This window comes from Bombina bombina, chromosome 4 (assembly GCF_027579735.1).
Source record: "Bombina bombina isolate aBomBom1 chromosome 4, aBomBom1.pri, whole genome shotgun sequence".
In the NCBI taxonomy this organism is placed as follows: domain Eukaryota; kingdom Metazoa; phylum Chordata; class Amphibia; order Anura; family Bombinatoridae; genus Bombina; species Bombina bombina.
The window spans coordinates 361,071,006-361,085,800 of record NC_069502.1 but is presented as its reverse complement, the minus strand read 5'-3'; the positions used below and the strand labels follow the sequence as shown (position 1 = coordinate 361,085,800).

The following is a 14,795-nucleotide window of genomic DNA, read 5'->3' as shown; positions in this document are numbered from 1 at the left end:
AATGGGCCTAAATCAATACTTTGGGTTGTCTTCTAAAAAAAAATATATACATGTCAAGGGATATTCAGGGATTCCTGAAAGATATTAGTGTTCCAATGTAACTAGCGCTAATTTTGAAAAAAAGTGGTTTGGAAATAGCAAAGTGCTACTTGTATTTATGGCCCTATAACTTGCAAAAAAAGCAAAGAACATGTAAACATTGGGTATTTCTAAACTCAGGACAAAATTTAGAAACTATTTAGCATGGGTGTTTTTTGGTGGTCGTAGATGTGTAACAGATTTTTGGGGTCAAAGTTAGAAAAAGTGTGTTTTTTTCCATTTTTTCCTCATATTTTATAATTTTTTTTATAGTAAATTATAAGATATGATGAAAATAATGGTATCTTTAGAAAGTCCATTTAATGGCGAGAAAAACGGTATATAATATGTGTGGGTACAGTAAATGAGTAAGAGGAAAATTACAGCTAAACACAAACACCGCAGAAATGTAAAAATAGCCTTGGTCCCAAACGGACAGAAAATGGAAAAGTGCTGTGGTCATTAAGGGGTTAAAGGGACACTGAACCCAAAAAAAATTTCTTTCGTGATTCATATAGAACATGCAATTTTAAGCAACTTTCTAATTTACTCCTATTAGCAAATTTTCTTCGTTCTCTTGCTATCTTTATTTGAAAAAGAAGGAATCTAAGCTTTTTTTCTTGGTTCAGAACCCTGGAGAGCACTTTTTTATTGGTGGATGAATTTATCCACCAATCAGCAAGGACAACCCAGGTTGTTTACCAAAAATGGGCCGGCATCTAAACTTACATTCTTGCACTTCAAATAAAGATACCAAGAGAATAAATAAAATTTGATAATAGGAGTAAATTAGAAAGTTGCTTAAAATTTCATGCTCTATCTGAATCACGAAATAACAAATTTGGGTTCAGTGTCCCTTTAAGATATACGTAGGTAGGCATCTGGAGCACTACATTGCAGGAAATAGTGCTGCCATCGAGGGCTCTTACAAATTAAAAACATTTATTGCAAAAATGCTGCCATATACTTCTCCAGACATGTTATTGAGCTTACATCTCTCCTTTTTTGAACAAACGATAACAAATGAACAAAGACATTTTGATAACAGAAGTAAATTAGAAAGTTGTTTAAAACTGCTTGCTCTATCTGAATCTTAAAATAAAAATGTTGGGTTTCATTTTCCTTTACGTTGCACATAATTAGTGCTAAATATCTCAACATCAAATTCTCAGAGAAAACAACTAGTATGATTTATAGCAAGATTAAATTAAATTAAAATCTAGCTTAATTTACAGTTTCATGAATTTCTTTAAAGTTTAATGATAGATATAACCTTCAGTAATATAATGCTTCCCTGTATTAGGAAAGTACACTTTCTGCACATGCGTATGTGTAGATTCACTGATATGGGCCCCCGGTGCCACTGCGCATGCTGCACCAATGGTAGTTCTGCCCCTGTGTCTAATTGTATGTACTCCTCCATCACTAGTAAAAATAAAACTAACAATATCAGAGATAGTAGACACACGCTACATTATGATCTGAAACATGTTATTGCATACCAGAATCATTTTATAATATAAAACATTTACTAATTTGTTGTATCATGCAGGTGCTTTGGGGGAAACTGTGTTACATACCGCAGCTCTGTACAACAATCTGGAAGCCTTAATTTTACTGCTGGATGCATTTCCTTTTCTAATCAATAAACCAATGGAATGTGAGATATATAAAGGTACGGAATTGCATAAAAAATACCAACTCTGTTATTAAAGATAAGATGAAAAGGTGTGATATGTATTTAGCAGAAACTAAAGCCATTGGACTGATTATTGTTTAGGTGGGGTTAAGACAGATCATGACCGGAGCTGGGGCAGTGTCTGATTTTGCACCGGAAACCAGGATAAGTGGAAGCTAAATAAATGATAGACTAGCAGAATTCCCAGATCATGATAATCATGCAATATGTAGGACATTTGGGAGATGTGCTAACCCCATATCCTAAGTACATAAATATGTACAATTTAGTCCTGGGTTTATTCAGTATAGAGACATTCAAAAAAAAAATTACAATATGTATATTAAAGAATTCTCTTTTAGATAGAAGGGAGAATCATGCCCCTTTATTTTACTGATCTAAACTGTGCATATATTTATTGGAAAACAAGAAAAGTGTATTTAATTGTAAATTGGCCCAGCTCACAATTCTATAGCTAAAAGGAGCAAGAATCAAGAAAAAAATGTGTTAATAAGGATTCCAACCAAAACATGTGTCAGACCAGCCAATATCTGACTTCATAGCCCATGCTTTTTATTTTTATTTTTCAAGAAAATGAATATCTTCTTTTTCTGTTTTGGTCATTTACTATTTCTGTCTTGTAATATTAAGAAATATTACCAGCTCTCTATTTTAATGGCAAGTCCCTTTTCACACACACATCACAATAAAGCTAGATTTTACTATGACAGCTCAGAAGATTTGCTATTAATAATACTGACTCCCTATGACTGTACACAGTTTGGAGTCTGAGGGAGGCAGGGAAAAAACTCCCTCTGTTAAAAAGGGGTTAGAGACCGGCAGCTTACAATTAATGGTGACAGGATTGAAATAAAGCTGGTAAATAGATCTTGCAACTCCTACATAAAGTAACACCAGCTGCATATGATTCCCTCTCGTTGATATGTAGCTGTTGTAGTTTTTTTAGCACTAGATCTTGTATTTCATGTGGGCTGCTATTAACCTAAGCAGAATTGCAATGTATTGCAGATACTAATTAAAATACAGGTACAAAACTCTTGACCCCTTAAGTTGTCAAGTATCTCGTCGTCGTCCCCCAATAACTCACAGAAATAAAAACACATAAATTTTACTTGGTATAAAAATAGGCAGCAGCTTGTTTATTAAATACAAAATGCTTAAAATAACCATATAAATAATTCTTAATATATGTAACCTGGCTGTAACCTGAATAAATATATGGATACAAGAAGAAGAAACTCTGTCCGTTAACCTCCTTTCTTAACCACCATGCTCTGAGGAACCCCATGCCCCCAGAGCCACATCATGTGATCTCCCAAACCGTGGGGAGACAACTTAATTGTAACAATGGCCATATTCATTATGCGCAAAAGGGACTCTTGCCAATTACATGAAAGCACCTTCCGCCAATGACTGGCCTGATTCCATTAGCCCAGACACGCCAAGCTGCAAGATACTCTGCAAACCATCCTGGATCACCAAAATAAACAGCCACAGGCCAAACTCATAAGTGTATCCCATCATCCCAGTAAAATTCGCCATGCCCCACATACACTAAATCTGGATGGTGTATCACATCCCATTTAATTCTCCTCATAAATGAACCAACCAACTTGTTATTTTTTGTCTTGCTCCTGTCTAGCCTAACACGGTCCCACACTGCTCTCCACAATAAAATGGGAACTATGTCCGACCAAACGATTTGCATGGTTGAAAATAGTACCGCAAACCTGGCCAAGTCCCTCTTAATCCTCCTCACTAATTATGCAACATAAACCCCAAGTCATTACCTCTGGCCCGACAGACCTCGCTGAATGCTGAGAGCAACACGCTCTCCGTATTCAGCATTGCACCAGCAGCTCTTGTGAGCTGCTCGTGCAACATCGCCCCCTGCAGATTCGTGGGCAATCAGCCGCCAGCAGGGGGTGTCAATCAATCCGATCGTACTTGATCGTGATTTTAAAAATGCCTGTCAGCTCCTCTTTGCCATGAAGCCTCGTACATACCACTCTGATAAAATTAAGGTGTGCACAACTATTTCTTTCCTTACTGGGGAACCCAGGGCTTCGGCCAACCGATTCTTTCAATCTAACAGTCCTATATTAGATTCCCTTAATCAATTTTTTTGCCTCCATGGCATCTTTATATGAAGACACCAACAAGCAGATAAATGCTGAAACCAAGACATGTGCTTTAAGACAAGGAAAAAGACCTGTGGAGGAATATATCACGGAATTCTAAATGTGGTCTACTGACTCCTTATGGAATGATATTAGTCTTTAAAATCAATTCAGGTTGGGTCTCTGCAAATCCCTGAAAGATGATCTATCTAAAGTAAACATGCCTGACACCCTTGAAGCATTGATAAAGCTTTCAACTACCCTTGATCGCAGAATGAGGGAATGGCGTGCAGAAAATGTTTCCACTGATGTAACCCCAAAGAGAATACCCACTTATCTGACTGAAAGATCTACTTCAAGCACCACTCCCATGGAAATCGGCACCATAAAAGGTCCCTTAACACAGGAAGGGAAGAATAGGAGACGCATGTCTAACCTATGCTTATATTGGGCTAACAAAGAGCATACTGTGTCTTCCTGTCCTATATTACACCATCAAAAGAAGGTTAAGCAAAAATGTATAAATAGTCTTATACCTACAAAAATTACATCTCATCTGACTCTCTTTGTCCTTTACAGTGGGATCAACAGCAGACCAGGACTGAAGCTATAATAGATTCCGGTGCTTTCTGTCTATTTATTGATTTAGAATTTATTAAAAATAATAAAATTCCCTCTTTATTGAAGCAGCATCCACTGTTTGTAAAAGTTATTGATGGGTCTTTAATTCAAAAGGGTCCGATAACTCATCACACGATACCATTACTGATATCCACTTCTTGCGGTCACACCGAATACGCCACATTCTACATAATACCCACTTTACTTCATACTATCATACAGGGAGTGCAGAATTATTAGGCAAATGAGTATTTTGACCACATCATCCTCTTTATGCATGTTGTCTTACTCCAAGCTGTATAGGCTCGAAAGCCTACTACCAATTAAGCATATTAGGTGATGTGCATCTCTGTAATGAGAAAGGGTGTGGTCTAATGACATCAACACCCTATATCAGGTGTGCATAATTATTAGGCAACTTCCTTTCCTTTGGCAAAATGGGTCAAAAGAAGGACTTGACAGGCTCAGAAAAGTCAAAAATAGTGAGATATCTTGCAGAGGGATGCAGCACTCTTAAAATTTCAAAGCTTCTGAAGCGTGATCATCGAACAATCAAGCGTTTCATTCAAAATAGTCAACAGGGTCGCAAGAAGCGTGTGGAAAAACCAAGGCGCAAAATAACTGCCCATGAACTGAGAAAAGTCAAGCGTGCAGCTGCCAAGATGCCACTTGCCACCAGTTTGGCCATATTTCAGAGCTGCAACATCACTGGAGTGCCCAAAAGCACAAGGTGTGCAATACTCAGAGACATGGCCAAGGTAAGAAAGGCTGAAAGACGACCACCACTGAACAAGACACACAAGCTGAAACGTCAAGACTGGGCCAAGAAATATCTCAAGACTGATTTCTCTAAGGTTTTATGGACTGATGAAATGAGAGTGAGTCTTGATGGGCCAGATGGATGGGCCCGTGGCTGGATTGGTAAAGGGCAGAGAGCTCCAGTCCGACTCAGACGCCAGCAAGGTGGAGGTGGAGTACTGGTTTGGGCTGGTATCATCAAAGATGAGCTTGTGGGGCCTTTTCGGGTTGAGGATGGAGTCAAGCTCAACTCCCAGTCCTACTGCCAGTTTCTGGAAGACACCTTCTTCAAGCAGTGGTACAGGTTGAAGTCTGCATCCTTCAAGAAAAACATGATTTTCATGCAGGACAATGCTCCATCACACACGTCCAAGTACTCCACAGCGTGGCTGGCAAGAAAGGGTATAAAAGAAGAAAATCTAATGACATGGCCTCCTTGTTCACCTGATCTGAACCCCATTGAGAACCTGTGGTCCATCATCAAATGTGAGATTTACAAGGAGGGAAAACAGTACACCTCTCTGAACAGTGTCTGGGAGGCTGTGGTTGCTGCTGCACGCAATGTTGATGGTGAACAGATCAAAACACTGACAGAATCCATGGATGGCAGGCTTTTGAGTGTCCTTGCAAAGAAAGGTGGCTATATTGGTCACTGATTTGTTTTTGTTTTGTTTTTGAATGTCAGAAATGTATATTTGTGAATGTTGAGATGTTATATTGGTTTCACTGGTAAAAATAAATAATTGAAATGGGTATATATTTGTTTTTTGTTAAGTTGTCTAATAATTATGCACAGTAAAAGTCACCTGCACACACAGATATCCCCCTAAAATAGCTATAACTAAAAACAAACTAAAAACTACTTCCAAAACTATTCAGCTTTGATATTATAGAATTTTTTGGGTTCATTGAGAACATGGTTGTTGTTCAATAATAAAATTAATCCTCAAAAATACAACTTGCCTAATAATTCTGCACTCCCTGTACTTGGTTATCCTTGGTTATTTTAAGCATAACCCTAACATTGATTGGTCAAAAAATATTACTTTCCAGTCCCAGTATTGCATTTCCACCTATTTTCCTCATCAGGTTATAGGCAGTTTAGATGTTACCATTCCACCTGAATACCATGACTTGAAAGATGTTTTTAATCTTAAGGAAGCAGAATCTCTTCCCCCACACAGGATATATGACTGTCCTATAGATATCACTGCAGGCTCTAAGATACCCTATGGTAAGATATACCCACTCTCACAGAAAGAGCTCCATTATTTAAGAGAATATCTCAATGAAAACCTTAAAAAGGGGTTTATCACTCCTTCCACCTCCCCAGCAACTGCGGGATTTTTCTTTGTCAGAAATAAGGATAACACTTTAAGGCAAATTATAGAATATAGGGCTCTTAATTCAGTCACCATAAAAAAACTTATACGCTTCCACTCATCCCCGAACTTCATGAACGCCTTAATGATGCTACGATTTACACTTAGTTGGATCTAAAAGGTGCATATAGCTTGATCAGAATGAAGGAGGTAGATGAGTGGAAGACGGCTTTCAGGACAAGATATGGGGGCATATTTATCAAGCTCCAAGCAGGCGGACAGACATCACCGGAAATCAACCCGATCGAGTACGATCAGGTTGATTGACACCCCCCTGCTGGCGGCCTATTGGCAGCAAGTCTGCAGGGGACGGCTTTGCACCAGCAGCTCTTGTGAGCAATACGCTCGCCATATTCAGCGAGGTCTGGCGGACCTGATCCGCAGTGTCGGATCAGGTCCGCCAGACCTTGATAAATAGAGCCCATGGCCTTTTTTAATATAGGGTAATGCATTTTGGGCTTTGTAATGCCCCAGCGACTTTCCAGTATTTTGTGAACAATATTTTTAAGGATCTAACTGATATCTGTGTTGTTATCTATCTAGATGACATCCTCATATATTCAAAAAACCATCAAGAGCATGTGAAGCATGTTAGATGGGTCTTGACATGCCATCAAACTCATAGACTTTTTCAAAACTGGAAAAATGCCAATTTTATAGGAGATTTATCCTTAATTTTTCAATCCTCACCAAACCTTTGACTAATCTGACTAAACACCAAAATAAATTTATCTGGTCTTCTGAAGCCGAACAAGCATTTCTTACCCTAAAAAAGGCTTTTGTTTACACACATTTTTGAATCTACCAGAACATAATTATCAGTTTATTGTGGAAGTTGATGCTTCAAACACAGGTATTGGTGCTGTTCTGTCTCAGCGGAAAGATGAAACAACTAGACAACATCCAGTTGCCTTTTACTCCAGGTCTTTACTACCAGCAGAAGTGAATTATTAATTTGGAGATAAGGAACGCTTACCCATTAAGTCTGCCTTAGAAACATGGAGACACATCTTAGAAGGTACTTCTAAACCCTTCCTAATCTACACAGATCATACAAATCTCCAATATCTTAGAAAAAATAAAACCCTATCCTCTCGCCAAGTAAGATGGGCACTCTTTCTAGATAGGTTTGATTTTTTGATAACCTATAGACCAGGTTCACAAAACACAGAGGCAGATGATTTATCACGTTTTTATGACTCCACACCGCTAGCAAACACCACCATGCAGCTTATACCATCAAACAAAATTATAGGACTATTAAGTCCCCTAGAAAAAGAAGTTCTTAAGATCTTAAAGATGAAACCCCCTCCTACTAACACCCAGATAGAAAAGACTCCTCAGGTTTGTACTACCATCAGCACAAATTATACATCCCACCCTCAATAAGAGATTCTATTTTACAGCAATTTCATGATACACCTTTATCTGGACATCCAGGAATCTATAAGACTAAAGAGTTAATCAAAAGGTATTTCTGGTGGCCCCAGATAGACCAAACCATATACAAGTATGTGATCACATGTGAAACCTGTGCTAGAAACAAATCTGATCATAGAAACCCTGTCGGATTCTTAAATCCTATTCCTATTCCAGACATCCCATGGACAACAGTCTCATTGGATTTCATTGTGGAACTTCCACCGTCCCAACATCACAATACTATACTTGTTGTAGTGGATCATTTCACCAAATTAGCGCACTTTATTCCATTGAGAAAACTACCAAATGCAAAAGAAACTGCCATTGCTTTTATGGCCCACATTGTAAAGTTACATGGTTTACCTACCTCGATAATAACAGATCGAGGAAGCCAATTCACTTCCCATTTCTGGAAAGCACTTTGCCGGATCCTCAAAATACTTCCCAAGTTCTCTACTTCTTACCATCCACAGAACGATGGGCTTACAGAAAGGGTAAACCAGATATTCGAACAATACCTCAGATCCTACATAACTCACCTACAAGATGACTGGTGATCCTATCTACCCATGGCTGAATTCTCATACAATAACTCCATTTCTACTTCCACTAAAACAACTCAGTTTCTTTGCCACCTATGGTTACCATCCCAGAATTATTTCCTTATCCCATACTAACATCAATTCTCCAGGTGCAAAGGACTATTCTACATCTCTAAAAGCAGGATTGGCTCTCCACCAAATACTTGAAACTCATCCTTCCTTCCAAAAAATTGGGTCACCGGTTTATAGGTCCCTTTTCTATAAAAAAAAAAGATATTAAATGCCAGTACAGTTGTATTAGATCTTCCGGATTCTTATAAAATCCATCCATCATTCCAAATTTCACTCCTAAAACCTTATCATCACTCCAATCGCATTAAACCTCATCAACCTCATATCTAATTTGATGATCATGAGGAATTTGAGATAAAATCCATCCTTGATTTTCGCCTTCAGTGGAAAAAACTTGAGTATTTGATAAGATGGAAGGGTTATGGCCCTGAAGAAGATACATGGTCCCTATTAATGATGTACATGCTCCTAAGCTTCTTAAAACTTTTCATATCAGGTACCCACATAAACCTTCTCTTTGATCCTCTGAGAGGATCCCTTGTGAATGGGAATCTGTAATATCCCTTTAAAATGGGTCCTCCCTTTTTCACTCACCAGCCTTTTTAACCTCACTTCCCCCTAGTAACTTTGCTTGATTATTCTGGTCATATTGCCTACAGCTGGAATACCTCTCAGCACTATTCTGAATTGTGGATTTTCAAGCTAACTTTTCATTTTGTACTCTGGCAGACACGGTCTCTGTCCTTTTTCCTTGTGCAAACACTATGGATTTCCCTGTACTCGACTGCAGCAGCTCACAGCACAAAGACTTCCAGCCTTAACTACATAAGAAACCGCAAGTACTTTTTACCTCTGATACCGGTAACATTCTGATACACTGTTTCCTTTTTGTTATGCCATCAACCACCTGTTTGCTGTATGTATCAAGTTAACTGCAAGTACTTTTTCCCTCTGATACCGGTAACATTCTGATACACTGTTTCCTTTTTGTTATGCCATCAACCACCTGATTACTATATGTATCAAGTTAACTGCAAGCACTTTGTTACCTTTTTTGCTGCATTTACTACCATCCGCCTGTAATTCTGAGCAGAGCCTCTTTTTCGACTTATCCTGTATAAAGCATTCTGCAGGTTTCTACGAGTACTAATTTACCTGGACATTGCACAATCTTTAATCTTATACTCAGATCCATTACTCTCTGTATAAGATTAATACTTTTGTTCCAAGTTGCCAATATAAACGAGACAAAGAGGCCTATTTATCAAAGGTCTGTCGGACCTGATCCAACAGTGCAGATCAGGTCCGACAGACATCGCTGAATGCGGAGAGCAATACACTCTTATGAGCTACTGGTGCAACGCCGCCCCCTGCAGACTTGTGGCCAATCGGCCACCAGCAGTGGGGTGTCAATCAACATGATCGTACTCGATCGGGTTGAATTGTAGCAATCTCTGTCCACCTCATCAGAGTAGGCGGACAAGTTATGGAGCAGCAGTCTTTAGACCGCTGCTCCATAACTTGCATTTCTGGTGAGTCTGAAGACTCGCCAGAAACAAAGGCCCTCAAGCTCCATTCGGAGCTTGATAAATGGGCCTCAAAGTGTCAACAGTCGAGTTCCACATCCGAGTAATATGTTTTGCCCTGACTAAAACATTCATTCTCAGGCATTGCAGCGCCAGTACCCAAATCACAGGAGGCGACACCGCCGTCAAATTATTCAATGCTGACACTACTCCCGTGTTGTAAAAGAATAGATAGATAGGAGCGCCAAAAATCGGCAGGGTCTTATGTGATTTATAATTGTAGGTCTAATGCTAGACCCTGGGTTGGAATAGCATATATTGGATGTTTAGAAAAGTCTCTGTATAAAATTATGTATCACAAGGATAGGTTTAGATATTGGATATGAAGTGTTTATCAAAGAATTTTTTATTACAATTTGCACAAAATATCATATAATTAAAAAGTCTTGAGAAAGGCCTCCTTGGCAGGCCGAAACGCGTTGACAGATATATGGTGAGTTTTATTCCTATTAATTTTAAAATACCTAAACAGTATTACACTATGTCAGTATTTTCTATTTACAGGTCTTGAGGAATTTCCAGAGTATCTTTATTTTTTTATTTTTTTTTTATTGATATTTATTCATTTTACATCATACGTCATATATGGACATATATTTAGATACATCGCAAATAAAAACAAGCAGGGACAACTTCACAACACTTTGTTCCGTAGCAGTAAATAACATAAACCTGTCAACTCGCTGTTGCACCACTTTACACTCTCTATCCTATTACATCTACTTCAGGTTAGATTACCCTTACCTATGGTCTCATATGCCATATGCATTTGTTGTTATACATATTCCTGAGAGTACATCTTGGTCAATTAGGGTGTCTTTGCAATGTTCCTAAATAATCTTCCCATAGAAACAGTATGGAGTGATATTCTTCTATTCTATTAGTTTGTTGGTAATGATATTTTTCAAGGGATAATAATCTCGTTACATGTTCCCTCCACTCCTGTACTGTAGGGGTTTTTGTGTTTTTCCATAGCTTTGGGATTAATTGTTTGGCGCAATTCAGCATAATGTATAATAGCATTGACCTTAATTTACACTGTATTTTAGGTACTTTATTGAATAGAAGCACAAATGGGTCTTTTCCTAGTGGTATTGTTATTATTTTCCCTATTTCTGTGTGTATGTTCGTCCAGTATGTTTGCAATAGGGGGCACTCCCACCATATATGGGAGAGAGTTCCTTCCTGTCCACACCCTCTCCAACAGAGTTTGCTGGTATTTGGGTATATATTAGATAGTCTTTTTGGGGTAAGATACCATCTGGTAAGTAGCTTCATATTTGTCTCTGTGACATTCATAGAAGATGGGGCTCTGCCCATCTGGTAGAAAATCAGCTGCCACTCATTTGGCGTTAAGGATTTGTGTAGTTCCTCCTCCCACATTTTAGTGTATGAAGGCAGCTGTTTCGAATGTGCTGCTAGCAAACGTCCATAAGACTGTGATAGCCCCTTCCTTGAGGTGCCTTCTGAATAACATATAGATTCAAATGTAGTAAGTTTCCTCAACAAACTCGATCTATTTTTATTATGGTTGATGTAGTGTGTGAGTTGTAAATACTCATACCAGTTCAGGCAGGTAAATATGTGTTTGTCCATTATTTCTGTTTTTGTGAGCATTTTACCGTTATCTAATACTGAGTGTGTTGGTATCCAACAGTGTAAGTTCATGGCATCGCCCTTTATGATACTATTGGCCATTGGGGAGTCGTTGTTTGCCAGTAAAGGAGTCAGGGGAGATGGAACAGAGGATATGTCGTTTGTGTTCTTTAGTATTGAATCCCATACCTCTAGGGTTTCCAATACTGATCTTGGCGTTAAGTTACATAGCTTCCTCTGTGACTTGCGCAGCCAACATTGGCCACTCAGACTTGAAGTGTCTGCTAGTTCGTGTTCTAATAGTACCCATTCCTTGTCTTTGAAATGTTTACTCCAGTCTATTATTCTAGTCATAATAGATGCCTGTTTATAATATGTTAGGCTGGGGACACCCAGGCCCCCATTGTGTCTATCTCTATACATAGTCTTCTTAGAGACTCTAGGCATTTTGTTCTGCCATATGAATGTGTTAACATGGTTTTGGAGCCTATTTAAATACAATTTCGAAAGCTGTATGGGTATTGTTTGAAACATGTATAGTATTCGCGGCAAAAATGACATTTTAAAAGCATGGATTCTACCTAGCCAAGAGAGATATTTGCTTTTCCACCTATTTATTTCTATCTGTAACTCTTGTAGTAGTTTCGTATAATTTAGTGTGAATAGTTCCTCTTTGGTTTTTGCTATATATATCCCTAGGTATTTCAAGGAGTTTTCTTGTATCGAAAACTGAAACTGGTTGCTAATTTGTTGCAGTAATGTTCCAGGCACTACTACTCCTAGAATCTCCGATTTGGTTGTATTAATTTTAAAGAAGGAGTAAGAGCTATACAGGTCGAACTCCTTCTGTAGCGCTGTTAGGGAGGATAATGGATTAGTCAGTGTTAACATAAGGTCATCCGCATACAGCGATAATTTATAATGCCTGTCCCCCACTCTAACCCCTGTAATGGCGTTATTATTACGTATATTACTAGCTAGCACTTCCATGGCCAACACAAATAATAAGGGGGATAATGGGCATCCCTGTCGGGTTCCATTCCTTATAGTGATAGTGTTTGAGAGTGAGTTATTTAGTCTGATTTTAGCTGAAGGGTCGGAATATAATGCAAACATTTTTTCTATCATGTGGGGTCCTATTCCAAATTTAATAAGGGTGTAGCGTAGAAAAGACCAATTGAGCCTGTCAAAGGCCTTTTCAGCATCTATTCCCAAGAAAATGGTGGGGATCTTTTCTTTTTGGACATATTCTATAAGGTCCATAGCTTTTATCGTATTATCCCGTGCCTCTCTACGAGGCACGAATCCAACCTGGTTAATGTGAACTAGTTCAGGTAAATACCTGTTGAGTCTTGCTGCCAGCGCTTTTGCATAGATTTTTACGTCCACATTTAGCAGGGAAATGGGCCTAAAATTTGAGGGAGTAGTGGCTGGTTTCCCAGGTTTTGGGAGCACCGTGATGTGCGCTTCTAGCATATTTGGGGGGAATGACGTGTTTTCCGATATTTGGTTAAATATCTTCTGTAAATGTGGTATTAAAATAGAGGAGAATTTTTTATAATATTGGACAGAATAGCCATCCGGCCCGGGGCTTTTTCCTGTATTCAGATTGGAGATTGCCATTGCTATCTCTTCAGTAGTTAGTGGGTTTTCTAACTCATTAGTTTTTTCCTCCGATAATTGGGGTAATTGGCACTTTTCTAAATATGATGATATATTTGGTAGTGTGGGGCTATCAGTGTCTTTGTTTTGTATATTATACAATTTTGTATAGTATGTTTCAAACTGGGATAGGATATCTGGTGTTGCCTTTGCTTTACGTTTATCGTGTGTGTCCAGTTCATGGATATAAGTTTTGAGCTTTTTAAGTTTCAGCGCCCGCGCTAGCAGTTTGCCACTTCTATTACTTTCATAGTAGTAGCGTTGCTTGAGTTTTATTGTCGTAAGGTTATATTCCCTAGTTAGGAGGTCCCTAAGGGCTTCTCTAGCTTTCTGTAATTCTTTGAGCACTTCAGTATTTAGTGGGTCTTGTTTGTGTTGGTATTCTATTTGGGATAGAGAGTTTGAGAGATCTGTATAGTGCTGTCTGGATGCTTTCTTCATCTGTGATTTGATTTTAATAAATTCTCCTCTCATATAGCATTTGTGTGCCTCCCAGACTATGAACGGATCACTATCTGCCTGCGCGTTTATCGTGAAGTATTCATTCAGTGATTTGACCAGTCCCTCAGTGTATCTAGGCGTGTTTAGTATTGAGTCATCTAGTTTCCAAATAAAGGGGTGTATCGGTATGTTAGGCCAGTGAAACTGTGTTATCACCGCAGAGTGATCTGACCATGTAGTGCGTGAGATTTTTGATGTCCGTATGGTGGCTAAGCCGCATTGGTTAGTCATGATGTAGTCTATTCGACTATAAGTATGGTGCGGTGATGAGAAAAAGGTGTAATCTCTCTTGGTAGGGTTTATAAACCTCCAGACATCGTACAGATTGTGGTCTCTCATTAACTTCCCTAGGCCTTTGGTTACATGTTTTAAGGCTCTATTTGTGGTGGATGAGCTATCCATCTGGGGGTCCAGTGCTAAGTTGAGGTCCCCTCCCAAGAACGTCACTCCTCTAGAGAAATCTATTATCTTATTAAAAATATTCTTGAAGAATGGGAGCTGTCTTGTATTAGGTGCATATATATTTATCAAGGTCACTGGGCTTCCATAAAGAAGTCCAAACACCCCTAGGAATCTGCCTTCAGTATCTGACGTGGTTTGTATGTGTTTGAAGGGAATGTCCTTGTGTATTAAGATACTAACCCCATATTTCTTTGAATCTGCTGAACTATGGAAGTGGTGAGTGTATTTTGTCCCTAGATATTTAGGTTCATTCC

General features: G+C 38.7%; 1 protein-coding gene across 2 annotated transcripts in view; it reads left to right on the top strand.

The window, feature by feature from the left end:
• LOC128656287 (transient receptor potential cation channel subfamily V member 6-like) overlaps positions 1 to 14,795 on the top strand; it is a 290,583-nt gene that overhangs the window by 23,038 nt on the left and 252,750 nt on the right. The window contains exon 3 of one of the 2 annotated variants that reach the window (XM_053710114.1): positions 1,631 to 1,753. The exons of the other annotated variant lie outside the window; for it this stretch is intronic. Within the exon in view, the coding sequence (XP_053566089.1) occupies positions 1,631 to 1,753 (123 nt within the window). The remainder of the gene's footprint in view (positions 1 to 1,630; positions 1,754 to 14,795) is intronic. 2 annotated transcript variants of the gene reach the window in all.